The 23,109-nt window shown below is 42.2% G+C and overlaps 1 protein-coding gene across 2 annotated transcripts in view; it reads left to right on the top strand.

Annotated features, from left to right (window-relative positions):
• The window catches only part of PGAP1 (post-GPI attachment to proteins inositol deacylase 1), a 328,622-nt gene that overhangs the window by 267,048 nt on the left and 38,465 nt on the right, over window positions 1–23,109 (top strand). For both annotated transcript variants that reach the window (XM_040357117.1, XM_040357118.1), the window contains 3 exons: window positions 1,915–2,112; window positions 11,650–11,785; window positions 15,653–15,703. In XM_040357117.1, the coding sequence (XP_040213051.1) occupies window positions 1,915–2,112; window positions 11,650–11,785; window positions 15,653–15,703 (385 nt within the window). The remainder of the gene's footprint in view (window positions 1–1,914; window positions 2,113–11,649; window positions 11,786–15,652; window positions 15,704–23,109) is intronic.

Below are 23,109 nucleotides of genomic sequence, written 5' to 3'. Positions count from 1 at the left end.
CATTACATACAGTATACTGTAATCTTATAGATTACAGTACTGTATGTAAAAAATACACACCCCCTTGTCCCTAGTGGTCTGCCCTGTGTCCTGCATGTACTTTTATATAATAAAAACATTTTTTTTTGTGCCTGCAAACTGTAGATTGTCCATAGCAACCAAAAGTGTCCCTTTATGTCAAAAGTGATTTTAGAGCAGCTAGAAAACGGCGATAATAAATTATAATCACTTGCAGAATTGTGCGCTAGCGATTTGTGGGGAAATCGGTCATAAAAACTGAGCAAATTTCAGTGATTTTGATTTGATTACATTATTGAATAATTTTTATTATAATTACATTATCATTTGTTATAATTATTTATAGTTATTAATTATATTATAATTTCATGATTTTGTGTTTCAAACTTTATCATACCCGGGATGCCTATTAGACTCTTGTTTGGACAGATTTAAGTGAGTTATTCCTAAGAATTGCAGACCTACAATATAAAACGCAGAATTTCCATGCAAAATAATTGTACCGCTTTTGGTACGTAATTCCAGACAGAATCATACCGCCAGGGAGGTTAAAAGAACTCAAAGCGGGAGTTCATCCGAATTTTTTTTTTAACATTAGATTTATGCTCATTTTGACAAGGGGAATCGGTTGTTTTTTTTAAATCGAAGCAGTACTTACCGTTTTAGAGAAATCTTCTCCGCCGCTTCCGGGTATGGTCTTTGGGACTGGGCGTTCCTATTTGTTTGACAGGCTTCCGACGGTCACATACATCGCGTCACGAGTAGCCGAAAGTCGGTGCGGCTCTATACGGTGCCTGCGCACCGACGTTCGGCTACTTTCAGAAAATCGTGACGCGATGTATGCGACCGTCGGAAGCCTGTCAATCAAATAGGAACGCCCAGTCCCGCAGCCCATACCCGGAAGCGGCGGAGAAGATCTCTCTCTAAAAACGGTAAGTACTGCTTCGATTTTAAAAAAACAACCCGATTCCCCTTGACAAAATGAGCATCAATCTAGTGTTAAAAATTTAACTTTTTGGGTGAACCTCCACTTTAAAGCGTTTGTTACCCCAACACTTCATATTCCTGATATGTGCTTGCTGTACCATGTATTTGTATGATAAAGTATCCTGTTCTCTTTGTATTGCTTCCTTTTTGTGAAATCCCTGGTGTTTCTGCCAGGCCCTTTGCTTTCAGTTTACAACCTGACCACACTAAGTCAGTAGAGCACACCGTGGTCAGTTCTCTAGCTATGCTGGGAACTCTGTGGGCTCTCCTCCAATGATCAGACTTGTTCACTGGGAAGCTCAGTGTACTGCTGCTTCTCTTCTCTCCCATCTCCCCCAGCTCTTGTGCAGCTGAGAGCAGAAGGAATGTGATCACTTATAAAAAAAAAGGTATTTATAAGGTTTTATTTTTTTTTATTTTTTTTTTTTTTTATTATATCTATACAAAAATGTTTTGCCTTTAGTTTCTATTTTAAACTGAAAAGGTTGTTTTACAAGGTGATCATTTACAATCTCTTTAAAGATGATGACTAATTCATTTTTGTATAGTTGCAGTGTTGGATGGCATTACTAGATTAGTAGTTTCACGTGTTGCCTGGAATTTACATTTAACTCCTTTAGCTCCAACCTTCAGCAAAATTATCGATGTTCTTGGCAATTTTCAAAAAGGTTTTCAGCAAACCTCAAGAAACGATGTCAGAATATTTCAGTTTGGTTTTATTATTTAAATTTTTGGGGTGTTTTTTTTTTTTTTGTTACTGAAAGATCGCAACAAATGTATTTTTGTTCCTTTTTTTTTCCTGTTGATTTACACTGTTGCACATATGTACCTACATAGTTAAATATGTTTGTCTTTAGTATGCTGCGATGATACTTGATTGATTTTTTTTTTTTTTTTTTTTTTAAACAGGTATGAGTGGTTTAAAAATACTTGGGACAGCATTCGGTTGCCACAGTTGGACTCATCTGAGCTACATTCTCTAGGATTGCTGTTTCCTGTGGCATCTCTGTTTCTATTCATGTTTGGAACTGGCGTGGCCTACTGGAGTGGTTTTTTTTTTAAGTCAATAATTGGAATATTGGCAGCAATGTGGAGAAGGGTTAAAAGGTTTGAGTCAAAAATCCTGTGTCTATTACAATTGTAAATATTTTTCTTGCAATAACTGAAGTTACCTAATTCTGAAGTAGTTTACTTTTTGGTAGGCCTCAATAGAAAACTGAATTACTCAAATCTCTTATTATTGTGATTTAGTGTTGGCCATGTAGATACCTTCTGTTTTTAAAGGATAAGTTCACCTTTAGTAACATGTTACATTTCCATCTGTTCCCCAACTACCCCCATGACAGAGGGTCAGGTGCTTCTCCTCAACCTGCTGTCAGTATTTGAAGAGTGTGGCCGTGTGGGGCTCTTCCCACCACATAGCTGCATTGCTCAGAGTTCTATGCATGAACTACAGATACCTGACAGCCTTTGAGACCGACAGCTTGTAGTTCTCAATAAACTACCAGGGCACTGTTCCCGTCATTGTGTAACTGCCTGCCCTTATGAGGTTCAAGCAGACAGCTTACACTGACAGTCTGCATGAGCCCTGTAAATGCAAATTTTTTTTACCTGCAAAACAGTGAATTTTTTTTTTAAAGGTGAACTTATCCTGCTGTTTTGGTTTAGTGAAGTTTTTTTTGGCAGCTACAAATATACTGTAGCTGCTGACTTTTAATATTAGAACATTTACCTGCCCTGGAGTCCAGTGACGACAGCACCCACCACCATTGCCATTAAGGGAACCCAGGTCCCTACTGCGCACGTGCGGAGCGAGCTCACTGACCCCGGCAGCAGGGGGGGGTAGGAGGGGGCAGAACTTGTGACGTACCTCCCTGAGGTCCGACAGAAGTTGGGACAGGGTATTTGTCAAAAACCGGGTACCCGCTCCCCCCCAAAAGGTGCCAAATCTGGCACCGGAGGGGGGGAGGAATCGGATAAGCGGAATTTCAACTTTTGGGTTTAACGCCTGTTTAAGCCATGGTTAACAAGCCTGAAACAGTATGCAATTTGGAGTAAATGGCACATTCCTTTTGTGTTTTATCTGTGCTTGAATCTACATGTTTTTGACACACAGTTGACCTGCGGGTAAAATTTTAAGTTTTGCATTACTTCACCCCTATCCTAAAATGGAGAATAGATCCCTTATCTTAATTATCGTATATACTAGAGTATAAACCAACCCGAATATAAGCCGAGGCACCTTATTTTACCACAAAAAAATGGGAAAACTTATTGACTCAAGTATAAGCCTATGGTGTCTATCTGTGTGCCTCACTGTGCCCATGCCTCACTGTGCCCATGACTAGACTGACATTTTAACATGGGAGTCTATGGAGGGGGTGCCTGGCTTTGAAAAATCGGTGCTCCCTGGCCATAGGTCCCCCCAGACAACAAACTTTGCACACTTGTAGAGGAAGAGTGGGGCTGGCCGGTACCGGGTCCCCAAAGTCTGGGAGATCAGGCGCAAAAAGGTATAAGCCGAGGGGGGCATTTTCAGCACAAACAAATGTGCTGAAAAACTCGGCTTATACTCGAGTATATACAGTTTAGGAAACGGATCAGATATTCAAGTGATAGGCTGTTACCTTCAGGTGACTGGACACGGGCAAAACTTTTGGACTAGGGATCGACCAATATCGTTTTTTTGGTGCACGATGCAATGCCGTTATTTTGGCCACCTATCCTGCCGATAGCTGATATTGTTTGTCGATATTTTGTACATTTAAACTTTTCAAAAATAACACCAATTTTATGCACAAATCTGGTATAAACTGAACATGTTAATGTTTATTAAAATTAAACATTAAGGGCTCGTTATTCACATGAAAACTGATGGGAGAAAAATGCACAGATTCCAAAACTGACATCACTGTCTGCAGTGCACCATGGGTGCGATAAATGAGGTCTAAAATTAAACAACTGGAAAATATAAAGTGCTTGAAAAACAATAATTTAAATGGCTTTCCAAAACATAGAATAAGTATAAAGCCTCGTACATACGATCCAATTTTATGGACATATTGTTGGCTAAATTAACGTCAGCAAATGATGATTGTTCATGCTTACCTTCTGTCTGACAATAAATCTGTTGCGTCAGTTTATCCGAACGTGTGTACACAAATCCGTCTAACTAAAATCCAAAGTACAAACACGCATGCTCAGAACCAATGTTAAACATCAGACAGCAATAGCAGAAGTTGCCCAAACTGTTGCGGTAAAGAGCTGAAAAACCATGTGGTTTGGTGAATGTTGGCTGAAAATGTTGTGCCATGTGTATGCAGAACAAGTTCACGGCCAACGCCCTTTGGACCAAAATCCACGGAAATGTCCGCTGGAAGTCCGCTCATGTCTACGAGGCTTTACTGTTACTAATGCATTGCACTGATTACATTTAAATCACTACTGCAGTGCAAAAAGCGAGACAGTGGACAAGACACACTGACACTACACTTTCTTCAATACTCCCAGTTAAGTAGAACAATATTATAGTGCAAAAAGCATAACATTTCAGCATGTTCACCTGTTAACCCTTTTGCTTGCAGGTCCGTGCGGCGTACGGACCTACAACACTGCCCCCCAGGTGAACAAGTCCATACGTCGTACAGACCTCTTTCCTCTCCTTTTTTTTTTTTTTTTTACAAACAACGTAGTGTTTTATTGAAAAGAACAAAAGTTGTCTACATCATATGCATTTGTACAGTCATAACATAACATTTTGACGTACATAGAAGGGTCATACAAGGCATGAGAACAAAACTGGCGGATGTCCAGACATTTTGCCACTGTGCAGAGGCAGGTAGTAGGGTGCGCAAACCAAAGACAGTAAAAACAGAGACTTCGGCAGCAAAAGAATCTACAGACTTAACAAGGTGAGGAAATATCAAAATACAACGTAGAGAGCGTTAATTAATCACTTCATTGCAGGTAGCTGCGCTACTAAGCCAGCTATCCCAGATCTTGCCATATTTTGTGGGGCAACCCCTATGCACATAGATTTATTTTTTGTATGGCAGGACCTTATTAACCGCTCTGATCCATTCCTGGACAGTCGGGGGGGGGGGGGGCAGCTTGGAGCCATTTCCTGGCTACGAGTAACCTGGTAATAAAAAGAGACTCTTGGAGAAACAATTTGTGGAATTTGTCCGAATCCGGATGTGGGAATATCGAGCATAACGTAAGAGGAGACCCCATTTCATTATGAATGAATTTAACAATCTGATTCCAGTATTCTTGCATTGCTGGGCACGACCACAATAAATGGAAAAAAGTACTGGAAGGGCTGCTGCATCTGGGGCATAGGGGATTGTAATTGGGTTTATATCTGGACATTCTAATAGGGGTCAGGTAGGAACGGTGCAATATGTATAGGTGTGTGAGACGGTCAGACAACCTAGTGGACACCTTTTTACAGGCGTCAAGTGCATCTTCCCATTCGTCATCCTCCAGACCGCCCACATCCCCAGACCATCTGTCCCTCACTCTATAAGCCAGATCCACAGCAACAGGGCGAAGGAGAGAATCATAAAATACTGAAATGAGTTTGCTGGAATCGCTTCCCTTTATAATACGGAGGACATCCACATGTTCCAAGTTGGGGGGGGCATCTTTGAATTGCGTCAGGAGAGCATGGCGTAGCTGGAGGTAACGAAAATGCATAGAGTTGGGGAGAGCAAACTGGTCCTTAAATTGCTGGAACGATTTCAAAACTGTACCGCGGTATGCGTCGGATAGATATCTTACTCCATGTCTGAGCCACAGGGCCTGGTTAGGTACAGTCAAGAGTTCGTGTAGGCAATTGTTGTCCCATAAAGACATGTAGAAGTGAGTCTTTGGGAGTTTCAGCCTGCGCCCCACCACCTCCCAGATTTTGCAATGGCCGTACAGTAGTCACCTACGGTTGCCCAATATCTCAGCTCCGGCGAGATCTTTAAGGAGAATTTGAAACGGGTGGGTGAGCCCCGGAAAGCGTGGGGAGCAAATAAGTGTCAGGTATCGGTCTCTGTCGTGCTTGTCCAGATAGAAAAAGTTGGAAAGCTGAGCAGCCAAATTAATAGAGGTTAAAGTCGGGCAGTGCCACGCCCCCCAAGGTAGTGGGACACTTCAGTGCCTGCCAGGACAGTTTATGCCTAGCCATGCCCCAGACAAAAGAGTTGAGGACGGCTTCAATTGATTTAAAGAGTCTAAGGGGCAGATATACAGGTGCGTGCCAAAGAACAGAGAGGAACTGAGGCAGGAGCACCATCTTGACCAGGTTCACCCTACCCATCACACCCAGAGGCAGTTTGGCCCATGTCTGTGTCCTAGCCTTCATAGCTGTTATTAAGGGCTCTATATTAAGTTTAACAAAGTCCTCAGGGGAGCGGGTGATCGTGATTCCGAGATATTTCATGGAGCTGACTCTAAGGAGCGGTGAGGAGGCCTGGAGAAGAGAGGGGGCACCTAAATCTTTGGGGGGGATTTGGGACTCGTCCCAGTTTATTTTCAAGCCTGAGTAGCTACCAAAGGTTTGAATAATCTCGAGGGCTATCTGTAGGGAAGGGCCTGTATCAGCTAGGTACAGTAACATGTCAAAAGACTAATCCTCTCCTCCAAAACACTGCACTTCAATCCCTGGATATTCGGGTGCGTTCTGAGGGAGGAGGCAAGGGGCTCTACAGCCAGGGCATAAAATAGGGGGGACGGGGCAACCCTGACGTGTACCCCTTGAGAGAGGAAACGATTCTGATATCTGGCCATTAACCCGAATCCTGGCACTTGGGCCCTGGTACAGGAGGCGGATCCACTTCATGAAGCGGGGTCCTAACCCAAATCTGGCCTGGCACTCCCAGAGGTACTCCCACTCGACTGAATCGAATGCCTTTGCGGCATCTAAAGAGACCACCGCTCTGGAGCCCATCTGGTCGTGCCCGGCCTGCAAGTTCATATTTAGCCTCCGCAGGTTGTAAGCCGTGTTTTTAGCCGGCATGAACCCAGTCTGATCTGGATGAATCAGTGTAAGGATCACTCCATTCAGACGCAGCACCAGGACCTTGGCCAATATTTTAATGTCAAGTTGGAGGAGCGAGATCGGGCGGTACGATTCGGGGAGCTCTACGTTTTTGCCGGGTTTTGGAATGAGTACTATATAAGCCGCGCCCATAGAGGGGGGCAGGGATCCAGATTTCGAAAATGAGAAAATAGCTCATGAAGCCTGGGAACTAAAGTTTCAGCGTAGGTTTTATAAAATTCTAGGGGTAGGCCGTCAGAGCCAGGAGCCTTAGATGTGTTGAGTGAGGATATTGCCTCTGATATCTCGTCTTTAGTGATAGGGGCCTCTAGGATCTCCACCTGGGTCTAGGTGAGAGTGGGCAAGGGGATGCCACCCAGGAGCATGGCAATCTCGTCCCTAGATTTGCTAGTGGCGGAGGTATACAGAAAGGCGAAGAACGATCGCAACTCCCCAGCGACCTCCCCAGGGTTAGTCAGTAAATTGCCGCCGGCGGTTCGAAGAGAAACCTGTGGTCCAAATGTGCCAGATAGACCAACACGTTCCCCACACTCATAGACCTCTGCTTGGCATAAACGATGTTCCTCTCAGCTTTCTCAAAGTGTAGAGCATTCACCACCCTTGCCTGTAATTTTAATTGGTCAGCCATGGAGGGAGAGGGGTTGTTAGAGAATTCACGCTCCCTGGTCAGCAAAGATTGTTCTGCTTGCTGGACCACCCGATTGGAAGTCTTCCTGTATCTAGAGATGTTGGGACAATAACATACGAGCGTGGGATTTAAACGAGTCCCACACCATCTCGTATGGAGCAGTGTCTTTATTAGCCTGAAAATAAAACTCCCATTCCGAGCCCACGGTCTCCAGTTCAGGGACCACCGTTAGCCAAAAGGGCTTAAGTTTCCAGGTGTAGGATCGAGGAACTGAATCGAGACAAAGCTCGATCCAATAGGGGGCATGATCGGACAGTATGCGAGGACTAAAGCCAGCATTGCCTAATAAAGGAAGGAGAGTGCGGGTGACTAATATCAGGTCTATGCGTGACATGGCATTGTGTGTTGCTGAGAAGCACGAAACGTCCTGTCAGATGGGTGACAATGCCTCCAAGTGTCCACAAGCTCAAGGTTGCGTAGTAGGTTGCCAAACCTAGTACACGGTTGGGGGGAGGCAGCAGAAGAATCAGTCGTGAGTCTATCCAAGTCTCTATGTGCAAAAGCAGCTAACCTCCCTTCTAAACAAGCAATGCTGCTGCTAGAGCGTCTTCAGTGACATATGCAGGAGCTGCCAGGTTGGGAGAGGCTGCAATGCCTGACAGAGACAATGGCTCATCCTGTGCGGCTGCCTCAGGTTTCTCAGGGGAGGCTGATATCATGCAGGCATGTCTAGAACCCCCAGATCCAGGTGGCGACACTTTAGTGCCTTTTTTTCCTGCCCCTGAACTCCTTCTATGGGGAGACATAGTCCCAAGCACAAAGCAGAGATACTATTACAAATGCATCAACTGCTGAGCCTAGTCTAGCAATAAACTAAATGCCTGCTAATATGTACAGCCTGATGCTGAGTTGGTGTCTTGATATGCCTGAATCCAATCCACAATAAAAAGGTGCTTGCGTGCCCCACAAATAACACTGCACCTGCGCCTCCGCTGTAGCTTGCTGTGCCCGTACATGCTAACGGCAACCATGCCCCCTCCCGCCCCCCACTGTTCCCATAGAGAAAAGCCTGTTGTCCTTGTGCACGCATCAGGGGTGGCAGCGAGCGGAGGAGATGGGGGAGTGAGAACCTCATCTGGGGTGACTGCCGCGGGACCCCCCTTATAACATTCGTGGCAGAGCCTGAAGCGAAAGGTGTGAGCAGATCCACAGACCTGCTGCACTGAGCTTTTCAGCGAAAAAAAAACTGAGGTACTCTCCGTATGGAAGGGGATTATATAGAGGGGAACTTCCCTTGTAATTAGGGTGTGCCAGTGTCCAATCACCTGGAGGTGACATATAACCCACTAAGTAATTAAGAGCTTTGTGTCCCGTGATGTACGAAAAAGAAACTAAATTTCTGGCAAGATCAAGCATTTTTTGCACTTGCTGAAAATGTTCTCTGCCTAAAAAATGAAAACGAATGCAACAATCACATTTGGTAATCAGCAATATATTACATTTCTGTATTTGATTATTTATCCTTTAACCTCTTTCCGACCGCGCTATAGACAAAACACGTCTACAGCGCGGTCGAGTTGTTCTGGAAGGACGTCCCTGGGAATCATCCGTGAGCGCTGGCTCTAGAAGACCCAGCGCAACACGGATCGCGGTAAATTGCCACTGATAGCGGCCGTTTACCACGTGATCGCTACGTCAAATGACGGAGCGATCACTTGTAAACAAACACCGGTTCCTCCCTACCCTCTCTTTACCGATCGGTACAGTGTGAGAGGAGAGGGGGGAGAGCGGAAGCAGCAGCAGCACTGTGGGCTGGATCTGTGACAATTGCAGTCACAGATCCAGCCATCCATCCCTGCCCAATACTCTGCAATACCCTGCGCAATACTCTGCAATTCCCTGCGCAATACTCTGCAATTCCCTGCGCAATACTCTGCAATACCACATTACTCTGCAATACCTCAATACTCTGCAATACTCCAATACCCTGCAATACGTCCCCCCTCCTGCCACCCTGCTTTTACAGACTCACCGCTGCGATCGAAGCCAGGATAATTTTTTATTATTTCAGGCTTCCCAGCCTAGAGGTGAGATGTGGGGTCTTATTGACCCCACATCTTGCTGTAAAAGAGGAACCTGTCATGTCATATTCCTATTACAAGGGATGTTTACATTCCTTATAATAGGAATAAAGGTGATCAAAAAATGTATTTTTGGGGAAAAAAGTGTTATAATAAAGTAAAGTAAAATGAACAATACAATTTTTTTTTTTAAGCGCCCCTGTCCCTGTGTGCTCGCATGCAGAAGCGAACGCATACATAATTTCCGCCGACATATTAAAACAGTGTTCAAGCTACACATGTGAGTTATCGCTCCAAATGTTAGAGCGAGAGTAATCATTTAGGCCATAGACCTCCTCTGTAACTAAAAACATGTAACCAATAAAAATAATTAAAGCGTCGCCTATGGGGATTTTTTATTAGCGAAGTTTGGCGCCATTCCACGAGCGTGTGCAATTTTGAAGGGTGACATGTTTGGTATCTATTTACTCGGCTTAACTTCATCTTTCATATTATGCAAAAACATTGGGCTAACTTTACTGTTTTTTAGCACAAAACAGTTTTTTTTTTTAAAACACGCGTTCAAAAAATTGCTGCGAAAATACCGTGCGAGATAAAAAGTTGTAATGGCCGCCATTGTATTCTCTAGGGTCTTTGCTAAAAAAGCATATATAATGTTTTGGGGTTCTATGTAATTTCCTAGCAAATAAATGATGATTTTTATATGTAGGAGAGAAATGTCAGAATTGGCCTGGGTGCTCCAGAACGCCTGATGGTGCTCCCTGCATGTTGGGCCTCTGTGTGTGGCCACGCTGTGTACAAGTCTCACACATGTGGTATCGCCATACTTGGGAGGGATAGCAGAATGTGTTTTGGGTGTAATTTGTGGTATGCATATGCTGTGTGTGAGAAATAACCTGCTTAAATGACAGAAACAAGTTTTTTTTTTTTTTTTTTCAGAATTTTCTGTCTTTCTTCTTTTATAGCGCAAAAAATAAAAAACACAGAGGTGATAAAATACCACCAAAAGAAAGCTCTATTTGTTAGAAAAAAAGGACAAAAATGTCATATGGGTACAATGTTGTATGACTGAATAATTGTCATTCAAATTGTGAGAGCACCGAAAGCTGAAAATGTATCTGGTTAGGAAGGGGGTTTAAGTGCCCAGTGGTCAAGTGGTTAAAGACACAACTGGGTTTCTAGCAGTGTTGCCAACCTAGCAGTTTTAAATTTACTGACATAAAACCCCAAATTTACTGGCATTTCCAAAAGTTACAAAATTACAGTTTTAAGTGCAAGTTTTTTGTATTTAGGCTGCAAACGAGTACAGTATGCAATTCGCAATGTTATTTAAGGTAGATATTAAGGCAAAAAACATGCTTCTTACTTACTTACTATTTTATTAATATAGTATGTAGTGCAGTGACAGGACTTAGGAAGGCAAGTAATTTGAATGGACACACAGGAAATTTACTCTCACAGTGACACTGACGGCAGTGTGCAGCAGTAGATGACACCTCACCGACACGATATGCCCCCCTCCTGAGTGTTTTTCCACGTCAGGTGGTCCCTTCAGTCCACTCCAGTCCAAAAAGCACTGACAGTCCCACTTCCGGCTTGTCTTGCTCTCATCCTGCAGACCTGCACATGAGGCTCTTGCACCATGACCTCATATGACAGTCAGGCACCTCCGCCAGACCTGCCCCCGCCAGGCACTCTGATGGTCTCGGCCAGCTCCAGACTCACAGCCATATTTTTTACTGGAGACAAGTGCGCGTTTTTTTTTTTTTTTACTGGCAGCCAGTATGAATACTGATGGTTGGCAACACTGGTTTCTAGTCTTTGTGTACAAATCTGGCATATAGATATGTGTTTTCATATATTTTTCTTGCATTTATTTTTCCTAGAGATGCAATGATTCCAAATGAAAGCAGAAATTTTACAAAGATGGTTTTCGTAGAGGCTTTATTCTTTTCTCTTCTTTGTTGGATGACTTGTGGCGCATTAAGCATTTTACTTGTTTTTATTCGCTACTTTATTAAGGTAAGCCTGTTTTTTTGTGTGAAATAATATATTTTTATATAACTACTGTATTTTTCGCTCCATTAGATGCACCTAACCATAAGACATACCTAGATTTTAGAGGAGGAAAATATGAAAAAAAAAATCCTCAACCAAATGGTGTACTAAAATATTTAATAAAATTTAACAGAATAATATTTCTACACTGACAACCAGAGAAAGGGTGCACCCTCCACTGATTCCCAATGTAACTGGGACATTTACATGACCTTAACACAACAGGAGTATTTGCATATTGAGACATTTACACTGACCAGTGATGTAAATGGTGTATTTACAGTAAACCCCCCCCCCCCCCCCCCCATCTCTCTACTAATCTCTGCATTCTTATCTCCCTCTCAGTACAACATTGCCCCTCTAACTCATCTGCTAACCTTTATTGCCCAAACCCCTACTCTGCTAACCTCTGCAATCCAACCCCTCCTTCCCATTCAACTCTGCACGCCTCTGCTCACCTCCTCTGCACCTCAAACCCCCCTCTTTGATCCCCTCTACATGCCTCCTATACTCACCTGTATGCTGTTCACACCTTCTAGGTGAGCGGCATGCAGAGTTGCGGGCGTAATTTGCATATGAATCAAGGCGGTCAACTTCATTAACATAACAATACCCACACGATTTACATTTCAATGCCGATCCTGTGGAGGTTAAATAAAGAACAATACCCTTTTGTTTCTCTCCCTGTAGCAGCTGAAGGCAAGGGAGAAACCAAGATTTAGCTGGGGAAGAGTGATGCATAGGGCATCGTTCTGCCACCGAAACTATCCCCTTTCAGCAGCTCTCCTGGTCAGTATTCGCTCCATAAGACGCACACACCCTTCCCCCCGTTTTTTTGGGGGGGAAAGTGCGTCTTATGGAGCGAAAAATACGGTATATCATTTCAACTCAGCATCTGCCTTTCTACCTCTGTCACCTCTTCACATTTTTATGTACACTTTGATGGAGATTTACTAAAACAGAATCTGGTGCAGCTTTCAGACTGGTAACTCTGCACAGCTGCACCTGATTCTGTGTGAGCTTGTTTTAGTAAATCCTCCCCTTTTGTCTTTTTCCCATCTATGTACTCCTTACACCTGTGCCTTTTTATTTTGTCCATTTTTCCTTGTTCCAACCAGTCTAAATCTGCCGCTAGATGGTTTAAAACTCAGCCAGTTCAGCAGTTTCAATCCGTGTGTGATCATCCCTGCTTGATAGAGGTCAATCATTCGATCGACTTCTGTTGAAAGACCTTTCTTGATCAGAGGAGAATACAAAATGTCCTGGTGGGGGGGGGGGGACTCTTCCATCCACCTAGTTTGTGTGGCTGGAGCAATCTGTTTTGTTTTTTGTTTTTTTCAGCCCACTGGGGGTGAAAAAAATAACCATCTCCGACCAGCTTTGCAATCTTACATAAGTTATATGTCCCAGTGCTGCTGTATTGAATAACGTAATAAAAGAATTGAGGCATTTATGTCATCAATTTACAGACATATAGCAGTCAGGAAAAAAAGGATCAAAATGTACAACAGAGACAAATTATTTTTCTAAAAGGGACATCTACACTGAACAGTGAAGATAGTTTTATCTAAATGTTCACAATGTAAGCTGGGTGGGTACAAGTAGCAAGTTAAAAATGCAACAGCCAAAACCCTACAGTAGAAATAGAAAATGTTGTTGTGTTTTTTTTTTTTTTTTTTACAATAGGTTACCTTGTATAACACACCACTTAAAGCTGAGCACACCTAAAATGCTAAATTACTAATTAACCATTTTAATTTTTATACCTGTATATGGGCCAGAGCAATTCTTACATACTGTATGGGCTTTTTGCATTGGCAGTGACTTTGTATTTAACCAATTCAGCCCCGGAAAGGTTTTACCCACTTCCTGACCAAGCCATTTTTTGCAATACGGCACTGCGTTGCTTAAACTGACAATTGCATAGTCGTGCGACGCTGTACCCGAATAAAATGTATCCTTTTTTTCCCCCCACAAATAGAGCTTTCTTTTGGTGGTATTTGATCACCTCTGCGGTGTTTTTTTTTTATGCTATAAACAAAAAAACTGACAATTTTGAAAACCAATATTTTTAACTTTCTGCTATAATGCATATAAAAAAAATCCCAATAAGTGTATATTGATTGGTTTGCGCAAAAGTTATAGCATCTACAAACTATGGGATAGATTTTGTGACTTTGTTTTTGTTTGTTTTTTACTGGTAATCTTGGCGATCTGTGATTTTTAGCAGGATTGCAGCAGACAAATCTGACCCTAAGTGACACTGTGGGGGGAGTGGATTCACTGGAGGAAAAGAAAGATCGTGATTCAGCTAAAACACGATCTCTCTCTCTCTCTCTCTCTCTCTCTCACTTTTCCTCCCTGACAGCAGTGGTGTGCTTTGTTTACATCGGCAAACCGCTGCTCCGTCTCTCCTGTGAATGATCAGCTGGCCTTCGAGGCCGCCGGACCCGCTGATTGGCTCCCACTGCATCTTATCACAGCGGGAGCGGTGCGCCCCCTAAACTCAAGTGCAAGAAATCATGTACAGGTACTTGATTTCGCGCACCCGGGCTGCCCTGCCACAGTAAATGTACGTAGGGCGGCCCGGAATTGGTTAAAGTTTAGGTTTACCTTTTCACAGAACATGAAAAGGTGAATTAACATCCTACACCCTCTCCACTGTAGCTGTCACTGCCCATGCAGCTGGTACAGCGGTCCGAGGATTTGTAAGACACACTTTCCCTTCTTTTCTTGGTGCTTACTGGATGGATCAGAACAATGCCTGTTGGTTGCATGCTGGTATTTGAACACTTTTACCAGTCTAAATATTTCTGATCTGGCCTAGATGTCTACAATGCCTTAAATGGTATTCTCCTTGTAAGTTTCATGTTTTCTTTTTTTAGAACTTTAGATTACAGTGGATTTATTTTAGTTTTTGTTTTTTTTACACCGATTTACAAAAATAAATGTCAAATGTTTATTGTCAAAATAGATGTCTGCAAATTATTTAAAGTAATTCAAAATGAAAAAAAACACAGCATCACTGATTGGTTGTACTGTATAAGTGTACACCCCTTCAATATGAATCATAATTGGTGTAGCAGTTTATAGGTAAATAAAAATCACTGATGTGTGGCAGAGGGGTTTCAAGTGAGTGTAGTATGATTTAATAAAAGTGGCATAACATACAGACAAAAGAATGCTCCGGCAACTTGGTGAAAAGATGACTGGGGATTTCAGAACAGGTGCTATCACTTCCCTTATACCCTGCTCCGGGGATCACCTCCTCTGCACAAAGCTCCAGACTGTGGGCAGACCCTCAGCATCATCACATACAGTACAGGAACAGTAACCCTGGATTTTATGTTGGGAGGCTGGAGTGCGACTGCAGGTGGCTTCAGGGACCCCGCTGAAGTGAGTAAGGTAAGTATTTTCTTCTTAATCCCTCACTCCTAGACTAAATTGAGAATTTACCCTTGTATTGTGGAGGGGCCCTGCTGTAATTGTGGATTGTTAATTGTCCTGGAGTTGGGCTTTAAATGTCCCTAAGAAATATAGATCATGAGGCAGCTGTAAATCTGCCTATAAAAATCTGTCCACAAAAAGTGAGCGATTATGCAAAGAGACTAGCGAGAGAGATCACCAAATGACCTATTGCACATCTCGGAGTTACAAATTCACTGGCTGAGTTTACGACTATGTGTATACAGGTTGGACTATGCCCATGTCCTTCACCAGTCAGTTTTTGAGAGCATAGCAAAAGAAAAAAAAGGCACTGTTAACTGTTAAGTTTGGGTGTTGTAATTTTTTTTGCAGTATCCATTTAAAAAAATCCTAACTTTTTAATAGGTTGTGAAGATGCAGTCTGAACTTTGGAGACACCCTCTGTCAAACAATGGAGTGAGTACATTGTTTATATTTTATAAATTTAAGCTGTGCTTCGAAAAGTAACTTTTAGTAAATGAATACTTGATGCAAGCAAATTGTAATGTGTATAGTTTAGAATGTAGACTTTTTTCGTCCAAAGAATTTTCGTACGATTTTTGTATAGTATGTACGACCACTGATTCCGAATTTTCATATGAAAATTCCCGAAAGACAAACTCCATTTTTTTTGTTTTGTACGGAAGCTGAACGAACAATTTTCGCTTTAATGTGTACCGTTTTCGTACAAGGAAAATCAGGAAACTAAAGACTGAGCATGATCAGAAACGATAAACTAAAAAAAAGCCTTTGATGTAGACTCATTAATCAATTTCCTGACAAACTCAGGGTTACCCATACTGCCGGATGACCCAAATGGCTATGGTGAAACAAAATGCAACTCATAGACAAAATAAATTCCACATCCTCACCTTCCAATGTTCAATGGCCAAGAGAATGGCTGCCGTATGAGCAGCTGCCTTTATTGTTAGCACACAAGCACAAAATGCATTTTCATTGGTTCACATTAAACAGAAACACCCATTTCACCCACCCCCTGTGAGTCCATCATTGGCATGAAGCCTCTCATTGGCCAGTTCATTTAAGGGATGGTTTCTTCCCACAAGTCCATTTCATGTTCTTCTTGAAAAATCCATACGTGTCATTCAAGCATAGGAAAGTTCCTTGTCAACTCAGCAAAGCAGGAAAGGGGGAGAACTTCCTATAGAAAATCCACAATTGCTTCTCCAATATGAAACATCCAGGAAAGGCTTGGAATGTGTAGTAAAGAGGAAATGGTAGTAGAAGGGAGGATTACATCTGTTCTTAATAACATGTCTTTGTATGGTCAACCTTAAGTTCCAAGATGTACTTATAACTTTAAAACACCTATCTCTTCATTTCATTCCTGATATGACAAAATCGTTATCAAGGAAAATAGGTACTAATATGATTTCATTCATGCATATATATAGAAAAAACCCAATTCGAAAACAACAATATAAACAATAAAGAAAATATCAAACATTTATTAGTGGTTCTGATAACAAAAAGAATAAGCGCATCTTATCAATTAGGCATTATTACCGAAATCTATCACACCTTTGTAGTACGAGAATGTTCGTATGAATTGATATAGATTAGATTTCTTCTTTGCGTGAGAGCTTTAACTTGCATGTTTGGATCTCAAAGCGAACTGTTGAGACTGTGATTCTGGAAGTATTTCTGAGCCCATGCACTGATGTCCATCACAGAACCATACATTTGTTTAACCACTTGCTTACGGGGCACATAAACCCCCTTTGTGCCCAGGCGAAATTTCAGCTTCCGGCACTGCGTCGCTTTATCTGACATTTGCGCGGTCGCTCCCAAATAAAATTGACGTCCTTTTTTCCCCACAAATAGAGCTTTATTTTGGTGGTATTTGATCACCTCTGCGGTTTTTATTTTTATTTTTTGCGCTATAAACAAAAAAAGAGCGACAATATATATATTTATATATATATATATTTTTTTTACTTGTTGCTATAATAAATATCCCAATTTTTTTTTTTTTTTATATTTTTCTCCGTTAAGGCTGATACGTATTTTTCGACGTATTTTTGTAAAAAAAAAATAAAAAAATCGAAATAAGTGACTGGTTTGCACAAAAGTTATAGCGCCTACAAAATAGGGGACAGAATTATGTTTTTTTTTTTTATTTGTTTTTTTTTTGTTTTTTTTGGCGGTGATCTGCGATTTTTATTGGGACTGCGATATTGCGACGGACGTATCGGACACTTTTGACACAGATTTGGGACCATTCACATTTATACAGCGATCAGTTCTATAAAAATGCACTAATTGCTGTATAAATGTGACTGGCAGTGAAGGGGTTAACACTAGGGGGGTGAGGAAGGGGTTAAATGTGTATCCTAGGTGTGTTCTAACTGTGTGGGGGGAGGGGGGTGACTGGGGGAGGTGACCGATGCTGTGTTCCTATGTACAAGGGACACAGATCGGTCTCCTCTCCTCTGACAGCACGTGGAGCTCTGTGTTTACACACAGAGCTCCACGTCCCTGCTGTGTTCCCGACGATCGCGTGTACCCGGCGGACATCGCGGCCGCCAGGTACACGCATCGGCTTCCCAGCAATGCGCCGGGACAGTGTTTACAGGGTAATGCACTTCAAATGACATCCAAAGACGTCCAGTTGGCACCTTAGAGCCGCGCTGTTGACGTCTTTTGTCAATAGCGCGGGTCTCAAGTGGTTAAAACACTGCCATCTGAGGGCCTGAAAACTACGGGCATCTAATATTGTGTTTTTGCTTGGTCCCTTGCGCACAGATTGCTCCATTTTCTCAAAATCTATTGCTATTATGTACTGTAGATGATGATGATATTCTTTGCACTTTTACATTAAGGAACATTATTCTGAAATTGTGCGACAATGTTTAAAATGCAGCTTTTCACGGATTTGTGAGCCTCTGCTTATCTCTACTTCTGAGACACTGAGTATTGTAAATACAATATGGGTTTATGAGATTTGAAAATCATTGTATCCTGTTTTTATGTAGATTTTACACAGCAGACAAACTTGTCCAGGTATACAGTACTGCACAAAAGTTTTAAGCAGGTGTAAAAAAATGCTGTAAATGAAGAATGTTTTCAAAAATAGAAGTGTTGTTAGTTTATCAGTTAACAAAATAGAAGGTAAATGAACGGAAGAGAAATGCAAATCAATATTTGGTTTGACCACACTCTGCCTTCAAAACGGCATCAATTCTTTTAGATACACCTGTAAACTGTTTTTGAAGGATCTTGGAAGATCCCAGACTCGATGCTGAGATCAGGGCCCTGTGGGGGCCAAACCACCACTTCTAGAAATCCTTGTAAATTACGCTGAGGATAGTTCTTGACATTGGCTGTCTCTTTGGGGTCATTGTCTAGCTGCAGAATAAATTTGGGGCCAATAACACTCCTCCCTGTTCATATGGCATGATGAAGTATCTGCCTGTATTTCTCAACAATGAGGATACCATTGATCGGGCAACACTGAGGACCGTAGATGCAGTGGTCAGCTAAGGAAACTTAATGCAGAAGATGAAAGACGACACATGCTTTCTTCCCTTCGACATCGAAAGATGTCCAACAGTGCCATCATCATAGAACTGGCAGAAATCAGTGGGACCCAGGTACATCCATCTACTGTCAGGAGAAGTCTGGCAAGAAGTGGTCTACATAGAAAAACTGTGGCCAAAAAAAAAAATACCTCTGACATAGAAACAAGGCTAAGTGACTTCAACAATGCATGAAAACATAGGAACTGGGGTGCAGAAAAATGGCAGCTGTGTTTTTGACTGATTAGTCAAAGTATGAAATATTTGGCTGTAGCAGGAAGCAGCTTGTTCACCAAAGGGCTGAAAAGGGTACAATAATGAGTGTCTGCAGGCAATGGTGAACCATATTTGAGGTTCCTTGTAAGTTTGGGGCTGTATTTCTTCAAATGGAGTTGGAGATTTGGTCAGGATTAATAGTGTCCTAAATGCTGAGAAATGCAGGCATGTGATTGGCCCCAAATTGATTTTGCCGCAGGACAACAACCCCAAACATACAGCCAGTGTCATTAAGAACTATTTTCAGTGTAAAAAGGGACGAGGAGTCCTGGCAGTGATGGTTTGGCCCCCGTGGGGCCCTGATCTCCACATTATTGAGTCTGTCTGGGATTACATAAAGAGACAGAAAGTTTCAAGACGGCCTATAACCACAGAAGATCTGTGGTTATTTCTCCAAGATGTTTGGAACAACCTACCTGACAAGTTACTTCAAAAACTGTGTGAAGGCCTATGTAGAAGAATTGATGCTGGTTTGAAGGCAAAGAGTAGTCGCAGCATTCTTAAAGCGGTGGTTCCCCCTAAAACAAATTTCTAACAATAGATTCGTAAGACCCGTTACACTGCGGGTAGGCTGGCTTTTGTTTTTGTTTTTTCGTACATACCGAGATCTCGCCGTTTCGTCCCTTGGCGGTGGGCGTTCCTAGTTGATTGACGTTTCTTTGACGGGCGCATACTGCGCGTCACGACTTTCCGACAGAAGCCGAACGTCATTGCGCAGGCGCCGTATAGAGTCGGCTCTATACGGCGCCTGCGCAGCGACGTTCGGCTTCTTTCGTCACGTATGCGCCCGTCCGAGGAACGTCAATCAACTAGGAACGCCCACTGACAAGGGACGAAACGCCGAGATCGAGGTATGTACTAAAAAAAAACAAAAAAAAAAGCCAGCCTACCCGCAGTGTAACGGGTCTTACGAATGTATTGTTAGAAATGTGTTTTAGGGGGAACCACCCCTTTAATTCACAGCATTTTTCATACTTGCCTAAAACTTTTGCACAGTACTGTATATTCTCAAACAAGGTGGAGCGGTGCAAGAAAATGGTCACATAAGAAATGTTTAGTGGTACACAGTATTTTAGTACGTTGGCACTGCAATATATTACTATAAAATTTGGCAGGCACCTCTTCTCAGCCAACTGCACATAAACAGGTTGTTTTCTTCTGCTGAATGTTAAAATTTTGAGTCTGTTTACTCCATTTGTACATTTTTTTTTCTCACCCCCTTTCCAATGAATTAAAAGTTAACTTATTATGATATCATTTTTACACACGGGGAATTGTATTGAAATGTCTATTTGAGCCAACAGTGGCAGTGATGGATAAAGGAAATTCTAAGAAAATATATGAACCATGCAAGCTGTAAATATGGAAATATACTACTAACTGCTGGTTGCATCGTTGGTAGTAAAATATTTAAAGTGTAACTCCAAGAAGTGTTTTTCTATTTTATAGAGCAGAAAAGGGTTAATACTTCTGTTAGGTGTTTTACTTCTGTGTGTGTGTCTAAATTTGGAAGATTTACATTGACTTCCTGTTGTGTCATTGTGACAGGAAGCGAAGTTAATCTCTATACCTGAGATACAGACAGCACAAAAAAAAAGAAAGACTATAGTTTTTTTATATTGGCTGAAGAATTATTCATCAGGAATGTTTTGTGTTCTGGCCGAGCTTTGTCTCATTTGTTGTAGTACCTGGAGAAAAGGATGATTATTTCCTACATGTGGTATTGTTTTTTTTTGGGGGGGGGGGGGAGAATGAATGTGTAGTATTTAGAAAAGCATCCTAGTACAGCTTGTGTACAAATTACAATATATAGAGAACAAAGCATGCAGATTGAAGGACAGCAAAGCCTTGTGTTTAGAGTGTATGTATGGCAAAAGAAAATGTTTTTGTAATTTTGAGTAGCCAATTTCTTTTAGTTTTTCTGTCTTTTTTCTCCTTATCTCATTTCCATATACTACTATGTCACCAGGAGTTTAAATATGTGAATGCAGAAAATACTGGTTACTACTTCAAAATTGGAACAACTTGTTTATTCAAGCATAAAAGATTGTTAAGCTTGAATAAACCTGTTGGAACCTGTGGACCCTTAGGAACCTGAAGAGCAGCAGTAGTGAACAGTATTTATATGGTTTGGAATTCCAGTTAGGATTGCTGTCATTTTACAGGGTGGTCTAGCTGCTGGAAAATTAAAACTGCTTTCTTCTGGCCAGTAATTGATGGAGAGGTATAAAAGTAGATAAATGTTTCGGTGTTACAACACAATGTCGGGCAATATTTACAGCCTGCTATTGGTGCTTTTTGTTTTCATATACCATGCATGCATCAGCTAAAACATATAATGGGCCAGGCTTCAGAATACTGAATAACTGTAAGTAATAATAAATGTTTGGTAGCATTGTGGTAATTCGTATTTTTAAATGGGAGACCTTACAACTATGTTTTGGTTTTGTTAATTTCCCTTTTTAAAAACTCCCATGTTGGTAATTCTGTGTTCTGTGATTAATGACCATTCCCAGTGTTGACCTCTTGCAATGTTTGCACTGCTGAACAGCAATTTAAGGATAAATGCTACTGTATAGCATCTAAACAGGATTCCATTTCCTCAGTGAGTTTTCTGGAACCCTTAGATGTTGTTATAACAACTTGGAAAATGTCCTTTTGCTCACTGAGCAAATACCTGTTGAACCAGAAAAAAGGTAGGTGGAGAAGATCCGGGTTCAAAGGTATGTATGTACCTATGTCACAGAAGAAGAGGGAGAGCAAATGTGTCATGAACTAGCACATCATCCTACCTGATTTTCTGCATTTGTGAACTCATGAAAGAAAAAGTAGGGCCAAAGATCTTTTTGGCTTACTTTTCCTATAGGTCACAGGAGTGTACTTCGTTCTGCACTCCTGTGTACCATATTCAGCCAACAGCAGGCAAAGGTCTGCCGTCGGCTGATGTCACTTAGTCGGTCCAGACTCTGAAGAGATTCAGCCTTTAATAACTGGATCCACTCATATGCATGAGACAGCTGCTCCCTTCCCCTCCACAGACTGGAGTTCCAGTGTGCACTGGAGGGACGGAGCAGGGATCGAGACCGAAGACTGAGAACTGTACGATCGGCGTTCTTTGATCACTCGGTTCTCAGTCTTAGAGGTGGCGAGTGACAGCCACTTGCAGTCCCTGTACAGAAAAGCTCAGACTAAGGAAGAAGCAGTAAAAAGAGCAAATCGGTTGTGTTGCACTGGTCCTGTGCGAAGTTGAGCAGTGCTCATCATAAATGAGTACACCCCAACAGAATTGTCAGAAAAATTGGATTTTTGTACTCGCCATAAAATCCATTTCTCTAAGTTAATGGACGGACACAGCAGCCTTTGACCTTGGGGTTATATCCACTTCCTTCCAGGAGAGTTAGGCAGAAATACAGCACTTAAAGTGTTAACAACTTTTCTTCAGTGCAGCTCCTCCCAGGGGGCGTGTTTCCCCGGGTATAACCCACACCCTGCTCTAGCAGCCTCAGTTCGTAACAAGCAGTACAAACAAAGGAGGGGTGGGTGCTGTGTCCGTCCATGAACTTAGAGAAATGGATTTCTTTATCATACATCCGGACACAGAGCGGCATAGTAATAACTATGTGGGTTATAGAGCCTACCTTCAGGTGATGGACACTGGCACTCAAAGACAGGAAGTTCCCTCCCTATATAACCCCTCCCACAGAGGGAGTACCTCAGTTTTTTGGCCAGTGTCTTAGGTGTTGGTCACGTTTGTGAAAGCTCTTGCTTATGGAGTCCATTTGGGACTAGAGCAGGCTAAGAATCTGTATCCGTTCAAAGTGCTTCATAGCCAAAGTGGACGGTACCCGGGCCTCGGTTTGGCCTATAATGCTTCTCTTTGAGAGCTGGACTCTGGGCCCCAGTACTTTGGTCTATTCCATGGCTAAAAGTTTCTGCTGCCAGGGTGCTATATAGGTCCAGGGGAGTGGTGTTCCTGTCCATGGACCCCGGTTCCTGAAGGTCTTTGAC

This window comes from Rana temporaria, chromosome 6, assembly GCF_905171775.1.
Source record: "Rana temporaria chromosome 6, aRanTem1.1, whole genome shotgun sequence".
NCBI lineage: Eukaryota > Metazoa > Chordata > Amphibia > Anura > Ranidae > Rana > Rana temporaria.
The sequence above is the reverse complement of the archived record's forward strand: the minus strand, read 5'-3'. Positions and strand labels throughout refer to the sequence as shown.